Source organism: Miscanthus floridulus, chromosome 9 (assembly GCF_019320115.1).
Source record: "Miscanthus floridulus cultivar M001 chromosome 9, ASM1932011v1, whole genome shotgun sequence".
Lineage (NCBI taxonomy): Eukaryota > Viridiplantae > Streptophyta > Magnoliopsida > Poales > Poaceae > Miscanthus > Miscanthus floridulus.
The window spans coordinates 106825201-106836118 of NC_089588.1; the positions used below are offsets into that span (position 1 = coordinate 106825201).

A 10918-nucleotide genomic window follows, 5' to 3' on the forward strand; every position below is an offset into this window, starting at 1 on the left:
CCACTAAATCAGAGCTAGGATATTGAAACTACCGAATTTTAAAGCTGTAGCTAATTATTTAAAGAGAAGACCATACGGTAGATAGAATGGATTATAAACAAAACGTGAAGGATAGATGTGTTGTACCTTACGTAGATTTTCAGGTATGCACGGTGCTTGAGTTGGGAGCATGTAGGTGTGCTTGCATAGCAACGTGATGAGCAGCAGGGTATGTTCGATGAATAGTTTGACACTCGATCGAGCCAAGGCAAGATGAGACTTATGGCGCTGATTCTACTGATTCTGGCTTCATTGAGATGGTAGATGTACGCCGGCTGGCTTGGCCATGGGAGTTCGGCTGCAACGCGTGTGTTGTGTGAGCTACGGGGTAAAAAGAAGAAGGAAGGGAAGCGTCAACGGATTCATCACCTCGGCAGCGGTGTAGCGAACGGCGGTGAAGTAGCTGGTGGTGCCGGTGGCGGTAGTGGCGGCGTGTCTTCATGGATAAAGAGCTCCAGCGATGAGTCACTACTACAGAATTTAACTGTAGGGGCGGCTCTAGAGCCTCTGTAGGGGCGGCTACGCCAGCCGCCCTTCCCAGGGTGTTCCTACAGAGGCTGCCTCTGTAGGGGCGGTTCCCTGACCGCCCCTGCAGTTCCTCTGTAGGGGCGGCTGGTGTTTTCAGCCGCCCCTGAAGTGCACTCTGTAGGGGCGGCTGGTGTTTTCAGCCGCCCCTGCAGTGCCTCTGTAGGGGCGGCTTGTGTTTTCAGCCGCCCCCACAGTGACCTCTGTAGGGGCGGCTGGTAATATCAGCCGTCCCTGTAGTGTACTTCTGTAAGGGCGGCTGTATCACCAGCCGCCCCTGCTGTGTGTATTTGTAAGGGCGGTTCAATCAAGAACCGCCCCTACAGTTGATTTTCAGGCAAAAAAAAATAATTCAAATTTAAATCTGACCATATATATATAATTCAAATTCGAATCTGGCCGCCACAAATATACATATATACATCCACAAACACAAGACCATTATTTAGAACATCATCACAAGTCATAATTCACAAAAGTCCATCATTACAACATAGTCCATTATGAAGTCCATCATTATAACATAGTCCATTAAGAAATCCATAAGTCCACATGCAAAACAAAGTCCAAACCGTTCCAAAGTCTGATCCAATACATACCACAAGTCCACATTGTCATCAACGGCCTAGGGCTAGCCTATCAGTCTCACGAAGGTGTTGGTATAGAGGATTACTACCTAAGTCGGAAAGAAGATGATGGTAAGTGCCTTTATGGTACACAATCTGGTCCATTATGAAGTTGCAAAGGTCGCCGACCATCTCTAAGAGCTCGTCATCCTTGTATGGGTTCCTTCTCGTGTCTTTATCTTTCTCCAACTACAAGAAAACAAGTTTAGGTTTACTATATCACAACATATGCGAACTTTTCATACTACGAGCGAAGAGGTTCAAACTTACCAGATTGGGATTTCTGTTGTAGCCACCGATGGTACTCATCATAATACATGTGTAGTATCCACAATGTAGACTCCCAGGCTTCTGCTTGGGGCACTGTGTGTTTTGCATATGGGGACGTTAAGTAATGCTATTGACAGACACGTAATATATGGAGTACCAAAGTAAATGACACTTACCGCACATAGAGTTTTGACATATAACTTTTCCTTCCTATTTGGATGATGCCTCCCCTTATGTTCCTGGACATAGTGCCTGAATGCCCTGTTCCAATGGTTTTAGCAAATACAACTTGTTAGTATCCCATATTGAACCTTACAAGTATGTATACAAACATAGTAGCTAAAATAAGGATTGTCGATATGTATACGTCTTGACAATCGCTATGAAGTCTTTGTAAGTCTCGACTGGGGAATCCGCTGAATCAAAGACCCATGCCATGCTATGTGAGAGCCAGACGCCTATGCAAATCCAGTGATCGCTGCATGAATTTAGTCATAGAAAGAACACATAAGCTCTTTTGCATCGAACAAAGTATATTGAACAAAGCTAAGTATACAGTCGAACTTACTTGAAGTGGTATGGTATCCATATATTATCGTGTTGTTGGAGATTTTTAAAACATAGGGCAATGTATGCCGCAACCTTGAGGGACTCTTCCAATATTTTCTTGTTCCTGATATCCTCTTTTTCCTTAAGTGTCTTTCCACCTCCTAGTTCTTTGCAATCTAGTTTCCACTCTTTAGGGTAATTAAAATTTGTTGATGCTATAGGTGAAGGGTCTATATACCCGTGTTTCAGAGCTGGCCTCTTTCTCACAAAGTCCGCTTGCATTCTATAAATCACGGCGCGGGTTAGTTACAACAAAATCAAAAGATTACATTCATATCATATAGAGAGGGCAAGGACTTACAGGCACCACATGCGAATTAGATTCATTTCCATTCGTCCGAGGTGGAAGCATGCCTGGATATCCTTAAACTCAACGGCAATTTGCCCACCTGGGGCTCCAAATGTGCCGGCAGGGATCCATGCTTGTAAGATTTCTAATTCTGTTATCTGAGCACGCAAGTACCAATCGTGGAACTTTCTCATTCCACGTGGCAAGCACTGTATGACTCGGTTTGGTAGGAAGTTCTTGCCTTTTTCATATTTATCCGGGCAATCATTTGACCATTTGAGGTTATCAACAGCTGGATACTTTTTAAACCCTTTGTGCAGTTTGCTAGTGGTGCCCTCCTCAGAAGCTGTTGCTCTGAATTCTTTTACTTGGTTCTTAGGCTTTAACTGGTCATGGGCCATCCACTTGTGCACCGACGAGACGTCATTAATGCCCACATACGATGGCCTTATCTTAATTGGGATTTTGTTTCGAGCTTCCCATTTGGGCACGTCCTTGTCAACTTGTGCATCACCTGCTCCAGGGGCCACTTGTTCTTCACGTATCGGCTGTTCACGAGACAATTGTTGTTCATGAGACACTTGTTCATGTATCGGCTGCGCTTGTTGAGAAGGATGTTGCATCTCATCATGCCTTTGCTCGGTACGAGCTGGAGAAGGACGTGGCATGTCATCATGCCCATGCTCGGTACGAGGTGGAGAAGGATGTGGCATGTCATCATGCCCTTGATCGGTACGAGGTGGAGAAGTATCTAGCGTGTGGTGGTCATGGTCATGGGCCAGTGAGTATACCTCCCCGTCCTCGACGGGTCGCTCCAGAGGATGAACTTCAGTCGGAGTTGGTGAAGACTCGGTCAATACAATGTCCCGTCTGTGCCAGAGGATGAACTGGTTCATGACGTCTCCGAGTAACACGAGCCCCTCGGGAGTAGGGTGTTCTATCTTCCAAGTCATGAACTCGGGCTTCACGGTATGCACCTCGACCCGAGTGTAGTCTTGCGGGATGTCCCTATTGTGCCACGTGCCTCCTGGAGGATGTGCCACGCCCGTTGCCACCTCAATGATCATGTTTTGCCTGCCCATCGGAACCACCAATTTGCAACTGGTTGGTGCCCGTATGCGATCGACGGGGGTTTCGGTTGCATTGGAACCTTGACTGCTGGGAACATCCGGAGGGCTGCCAACTACCGCCAGTTCTCCGGGCGGCCCCATTAGTGTCTGTGGCTCCATCGTAGACAGTCCTTTCTCCACCAACATCTTTTCAAATAGAGCCTTCACTTGGCGCTCAAGATTAGACTCTCGGTCTCTGCCATGTTTCTTGTACATGTGCCTCTCCTCTACGAATCCGTGCTTCCAGGACATCCTCTTCCCTAGCCCCCTGGTGCGTCCTGTGTGCTTGGGGTTTCCTAAGGCAACGGTAAGCTCATCCCTCTCTCTGGAAGGGTTGAATGCGCCCTTCTCCTTGTCTTTAGCAAGTTTCAGTATCTTTGATACCACCTCTCCGGTCTCCGGCTTAGCAAACTGGAGGCTACTACCGGATGAATCCACACTCCTCGCGTATATCCACTGTTTGAGGCGTGGCTTCAACTTCGGCACTTCCGTATTCCCGGCAGCTTCGGCCTCTGCGTCCATCTTCCTAAAGACCTCTTGCTTGCCAGCGTAGCCACCGGGGCCTAGACGAGGGTAATGTTGGTTCTTCTTCGCCTGCTCGCTGTTACGGGCACTGAGGGCCAATGATGCCTCTGAAGTCTTCTCAGCCACGAGCTCCTCCCATTGACTAGGAGTTATGTTGCCATACTCGTGGAAAGGAGTTAACTTCTGTTGGATAAAGTTCTTGTTCAGATCCGACCGCCAACGTCGGAAGCTCTGCCCCATTATCTTAAAAGCATTTTCTTGTACCAACTCGTGCGTTCCCTCCGGAAACCTAAAGTTCTGCTTCAGCTTCTCCCATAGGTCTACCTTTTGGCTCATAGGTACAAGATTCCAGCCACGGATAGCTGGGTTCAACTTATCTCTAACTACAAACCCGATGTGATTACGGAATTTCGCCCTATATGTATATGGCTCAAGGATCTGCCCGTCTGGCCCGACCTCTGTTATCACATAGTATGCCTTGTCGTGATATTGGTTTGGCTTTCTAATCCCCCCTCGTTTCCTCTTTGGCTGGGCAGTCTCAGTCGTGGTTGTGTCCTGAGGTTGTGGAGCGGAGGCCTCATTGTGAGTATCTATGGCTCCTTCCTCTGATCTCCTTTGCCCCGCTACGTATTGTCCGGCAAGATGAGCCGGAGGCCGACGTCGCCTTTTCTGAGGTTGAGTAGGGACGACCTGTGTTTACGGCAGGTCAAAAGTGTTAGCAGAGGTAACATATAGCCATAGCATTAGCCAAATTTACAAGCTTGTAAGGCTTTATCCGTACCTCATCGTTCGGATCAAAATCCTTGTCCAACTCGTCCTCTGTTGGCCTCCGCGAGACTTGGCGCCCAGCCAATTGCTACATCCACTAGGCCGCACAATAGAGACGAAGAACCCGAAACGAATGGGATCTGAAGCTACATGACGCGCAACGGTGATTCGCAACGAAAGGGAACCGCCGTGGAGAAGATGAGAAAGGGAGAGAGGGGACGAAGACCTGAGCACTTCGTTGTCCCGCTCGGCTTCGCTGACCTCCGCGAGGAAGCTCGTGAGCTGGTCCTCGTCGGCCTCCGCCGTGGAGAAGCTCTTGACGAGCGTCGCGCGCCGGAGGGATGGACGGGCTTTGGTTCTCAGAAGGTCGAGGTCCCAAACCCTAACCTCGTAGCTACGCGGAGGAGAGAGTGGTGTGGTGGTCGGAGGGGAAGGGGAGAGCGGGTGGCGGCGCGGAGCGGGCGAGCGGCGTGGTGGGGCGAGCGCCGGCGAGCGGGTGGCGGCGCGGAGCGGGCGAGTGCGGGCGGAGCGGGCGAGCAGCCTGACGGCGTCTGTAACTGATTTCGCCCAAATTCAGCTTCTAGTGCCCAGCGGAGTTTGATATATCTCAGACCACGGTAGGGGCGGCTGACCTTATAAGCCGCCCCTACAGTTGAATTAGCCACTATAGGGGCGGCTGAGGTTATAAGCCGCCCCTACAGTTAATTTTTTTTTCAAAATTCTAAATTAAAATGAATTATTCATATGTAAATAATAAGTAATACAATACAAAATTTTATATTTATTTTTTTATAGATATATTTACATATACAATAACTAAAACAACTACAACAGTTTAAAATTGCAAAATTGAACATTTAAAAATTTGAAAAAAAAAATTAAATTTTAAAAATTAAAATCAAAACTACTAAAATAATTTTGAGACAACAAATGATCTCAAATAAAAATTTGATAAACATCAAAGTTGTAGAGGTCATGAAGATCTACAACTTTTATTTTGGTCATCTTGTCATTTTACAAAATTTGAACCTTTCGATTTTGAAATTTTGAAAAGCAACAAGTTCGAACCAAAATTTGAGACCCAAAATGATTTCAACATAAAAAGTGATGAATACCAAAGTTGTTCAACTCATTAATATCTACAACTTTTATTTTAGTCATCTTGTCATTTGACAAAATTTGGACCTTTCAAATTTGAAATTGTGAAAAACGACAAGTTCGAACCAAAATTTGAGACCCAAATTGATTTCAACATAAAAAGTGATGAATACCAAAGTTGTTCAACTCATGAATATCTACAACTTTTATTTTGGTCATTTATTCATTTGATAAATTCTTAGCACACATTGTTCACTAATCTTACACATGTCTCATATAGTTTATAAAACCTTACGAGAGATGTGTCACATTTGTGAACAATGTCATTACCACTTTGTCATATGAAGAAATGACCAATACAAAAGTTGTAGATCTTGATGAGTTATTCAACTTTGGTATTTATCACTTTTTCAGCTGAAATCATTTGGGGTACCAAAATCTTGTCTGAAGTTGCATTTTTTTTAAATTCAAAATTTAAATTGCTCAAACTTTTCATATGTATATATTGACAAAACCAACAAAATAAATTGATAGAGCATGATTTTAGAAAATTTTAGGAAAAAAATCATCAGATTTGGAGTTAGTATGAGGAAGAAAAACTAGTTACAAAGTTGACCCACAAATTAAAAAAAGAAATCACACTGTTCACTATGATCATGTAAGGATCATCTAGAACAGTGTGATTTCTCTTTTTAATCTGTGGGTAAACTTTGTAACTAGTTGTTCTCCCTCATACTATCTCCAAATGTGATGATTTTTTTCCTAAAAATTTCTAAAATCATGCTTCAGCATTTAAGTATGATCAAACTTGGATGTGATAATGTTTTACACGTTTTAAAATTTAAAATTTGAAATTTGACAAGTTCAAACCAAATTTTCAAACCCTAAATGATTTCAGATGTAAAAGTGATCAATACAAAAGTTGTTCAACTCATCAAGATCTACAACTTTTATTTTGGTCCTCTTGTCATTTGACTAAATTTGAACCTTTTAAATTTTTAAATTTGAAAAATGACAAGTTCGAACCAAAATTTGAGACCCAAAATGATTTCAACATAAAAAATGATGAATACCAAAGTTGTTCAACTCATTAATATATACAACTCTTATTTTAGTCATCTTGTCATTTCACAAAATTTGGACCTTTCAAATTTGAAATTTTGAAAAGCAACAAGTTCGAACCAAAATTTGAGATCCAAATTGATTTCAACATAAAAAGTGATGAATACCAAAGTTGTTCAACTCATGAATATCTACAACTTTTATTTTGGTCATTTATTTATTTGATAAATTCTTAGCACACATTGTTCACTAATCTTACGCATGTCTCACATAGTTTATAAAACCTTACGAGAGATGTGTCACATTTGTGAACAATATCATTACCACTTTGTCATATGAAGAAATGACTAATACAAAAGTTGTAGATCTTGATGAGTTATTCAACTTTGGTATTTATTACCTTTTCAGCTGAAATCATTTGGGGTACCAAAATCTTGTCTGAAGTTGCATTTTTTTTAATTAAAAATTTAAATTGCTCAAACTTTTCATATGTATATATTGACAACTTTTATTTTGGTAATTTCATAATTTGATAAATTCTTAGTACACATTGTTCACACAAACATACGTGAATGTAGTCTCAAACACACACATAAATATAGTTTCAAACACACATACATAAATGTAGTCTTACATACATGAATGTAGTCTCACATACACATACATGAATATAGTCTTATGAACACAGACACACTTACATAAACTAGCTAGCCCACCGTGATAACTTTCCCCTTGACACCTTTTCGTTCCCATGGCAATACATCTTTGGGCAGGTTCTTTTCCACAGCCTCGATCTTCTTACAAAAGTTTGTGAATAGCGGCATCTCATTGCACTTATTGTAAGCTTCAACATCGTCCACGCCATCAACTCCGATGATATGTTGTTTCCCGGAGGCCACCACGTGCTTTGTCTTCTTCTTTGGGGGGAGGTTACTTTGCGGGTCAGGCATATAGAAGACTTGCGCGACACGTTCAGCGAGCACCCAAGGGTCATCCTGGTAGCCTACATTCTGGAGGTCGACGACTCTCTGTCCGATCTCATTGAATTGATGTTGCTTGATCCAGCGGCATCGAAATAGGGCCACCTTTATATCCCTTCCATAGTCAAGTTCCCATATATCTTCAATTATGCCAAAGTACAGGACCTTTCGCCCCACTCCATCGAGAGCCTCTATTCGGACGCCGCTGTTCTGATTCACAGATTTCCTGTCCTTTGTGTCGGTATAGTATGTGTACCCATTGATGTCATAAGCATTCCAAGACGTCACCTGTTTCGATGGCCCGGCCGCCAACCGACTGATGGTAATAGAATCTATGGTTTCTCCAGGCTGTATGTTCTGGTCCTTCAACCATGATGTCAGGCGTTGCTTATGTTGTTTCATGACCCAATCATCTGAACGGCCATTCCTCTCGGCCATAATGATAGCCATGTGTTCATCAATGTACGGTTGCATCACTGCCATACTCTGTAAGACACTGTAATGCGCTCGACTCACCTCTCTGTAATCATTGTCAAGGAACACTTTCCTACCACTTGTGCCCTTCCCAGCTAGCCTTCCCTTGTGACGAGAATCGGGATTACCAATCCCTCTCTGTACTTTTAGCCACTCTTGGCAGCACTCGACGACTTCTTCGGAATTGTAACCCTCTATCATGGAGCCCTCTGGGTGTGTTCGGTTATGCACGTATCGGCTTAGAACCGACATGAACCGCTCGTAGGACCACATTTCATGCAAGAAGCTAGGGCCCAGCGCCTCGATCTGATGTACCAGGTGAATCATGAGATGTACCATTATATCAAAAAAAGCGGGAGGTAAACACATCTCTAGCTGGTTCTGGGTCTCCACCATGAATTCATGTAGGTCACTCAGCTCTTGCCTGCGAATCGTCTTCTGTGAGATCTTCGAAAAGAAGTAGCACATGCGGGTGATGGCCATCTTTAGGAACTCTGGCTTTATAGCCCTGATTGCAATTGGTAGGAACACTGTCAGCATCACATGACAATCGTGAGCCTTACAGTATGTTAATGATAGGTCCTTCATCGACACTAGCTTCTTCGGGTTCGCCGAAAACCCAGTCGGCACTCTGACCCCCCTAAGGAAATTGCATATAGCTCTCCTCTCTTCTAGGGTTAGGTTGAAGCTAGCCGCGGGAAGACTGTACTTGCCATTATCCTGCTGTACCGGCCAAAGCTCCCGCATCACGTTCAGCTGCACCATGTCTTTCCGTGATCTGAGACCATCCTTTGACTTGCCCGTTTCCATCAAGGTAGCCATGAGACTCTCAAAGACATTCTTCTGCACGTGCATCGCATCAATGGCATGTGGGACCTCCAAGTCTGGCCAATAAGGTAGGTACTGAAAGAAGATCGATTGCTTCTTGAATGGTACACCTTCGATGGGAGGTGTGCTTCTATCTCTGATCGTTCCATCCGGATTCTTCTTTCCATAGACGACATGTATGTTTTGGACCATTCTGAACACATGTTCTCCATTATGACGTCTCTCAGGAGGGGGTTCATCCTCCGGGATGTTGCCATAGTATCTTAGGTATAATTTGCTGCGGTACTTGTGACCTGTCTTTAAGAAGCGCCGGTTCCTTATGTAAACTATCTTCCTGGATCCATCTAGGAACACCCATTTAGTACCATCCAAACAGACTAAGCATCTAGTCTTGCCTTTGAACTGTCCAGACAGGGCAAACAACGCGGGGTAATCATTGGTAGTAACAAATATTATTGCTTTGCATATGAAGTCCTCCCGCCGGAACGCATCGTACATCGGCTCCCCATACCTCCATAGCCTCTCCATTTCTTGCATCAGAGGCTCCAAGAACACGTCTATATCAATGCCTGGTTGTTTGGGGCCGGAGATAAGAATGGTGAGGAGAAGGTAGTTCCTCTTCTGACACAAATATGTTGGGAGGTTGTACATGGTCAAGATGACTGGCCATGTGCTGTGGTCGGTCATCCTCTCATTGAAGGGATTCATTCCATCGGTGCTCAAGCCGAATCGTACATTCCGTGGGTCATCACTAAATTCTGCTTTGTACTTGGCATCGAACGCTTGCCACTGGCTACAATCGGCCGGGTGTGCGATCATATCATCATCCACCTTGCGCTCATCATCCCACCATGTCATCAGTGCGGCTTCCTTAGGGTTTAGGAACATACGCCTTAAGCGGTCGATCACTGGCAAGTACCACATAACCAAGGCAGGAATTCTTCTCTTATTTGTATCGTTGCCTAATGGAGTTTCCTCTGGGGGCTGAGATTCTTGCACCACCTTCTTCCCACCCTTCTTCCTCTTTCCTGTGGAGGCTTCCACCCCACTTTGAAGGTCATTGTTCTTGTACCGACTAGCCCCACACCTAGGACATGTATCTAAAGTCTCGAACGATGTGCCACGTTGAAAAAGGATACAGTGGTTGGGGCATGCATGGATTTTTTCAACCCCTAATGTGAGTGGACTTATAACCTTCTTCGCTTGGTATGTGTTGGCGGGAACTGTGTTTGGCCGTGGGAGCAACCGTGACATGAGGCACAACAGATCATCGAAACTGCAGTCCGACCAGCCATACTTAGCCTTCAGGATGAGTAGCTCAAGCACAAAACGTAGCAGTGTGAAGTATGTCGGACAACCCTTCTCAGCATCATACACAGTCTTCTTCGATGCTTTTGTCACCCTCTCAAGATTTTCTAGACCTCTCTTGCTCTTTTCTAATATTTCTGGTCCAAAGACCCCAAGCATTTCGTCCAAGTTGTCACCGTCATCTGCATCCCCCTCACGTGCTTCTCCATCATTACTGGCACCACCAGCATCATCACCACCTTGTTCATTGCCAAAGCCACCACCTTGTTGATTGCCAAAGCCACCACCTTGTTGATTACCATAGTCACGATCCATTTGTTGCTCAAGATCGTCTGTGAATCGGGACAAGTATGCTTGGGTTTCAGCTTCATCAGCTAGATCATCGTCGCTGTTATCAACAACCACTGT

At 44.5% G+C, this 10918-nt stretch overlaps 1 protein-coding gene across 1 annotated transcript; it reads right to left on the minus strand.

Annotated features, from left to right (window-relative positions):
* Nucleotides 1–1136: 1136 nt before the first annotated feature.
* On the minus strand, nt 1137–4624 carry LOC136480513 (uncharacterized). Its single transcript, XM_066478036.1, has 7 exons — nt 2946–4624; nt 2371–2690; nt 2029–2292; nt 1828–1938; nt 1637–1721; nt 1461–1553; nt 1137–1379 (listed from the first exon to the last, which is right to left on the minus strand). Exons 1-7 carry the CDS (start codon nt 4326–4328, stop codon nt 1182–1184), a joined length of 2454 nt encoding a protein of 817 aa, XP_066334133.1. The 5' UTR covers nt 4329–4624; the 3' UTR covers nt 1137–1181.
* Nucleotides 4625–10918: the final 6294 nt, after the last annotated feature.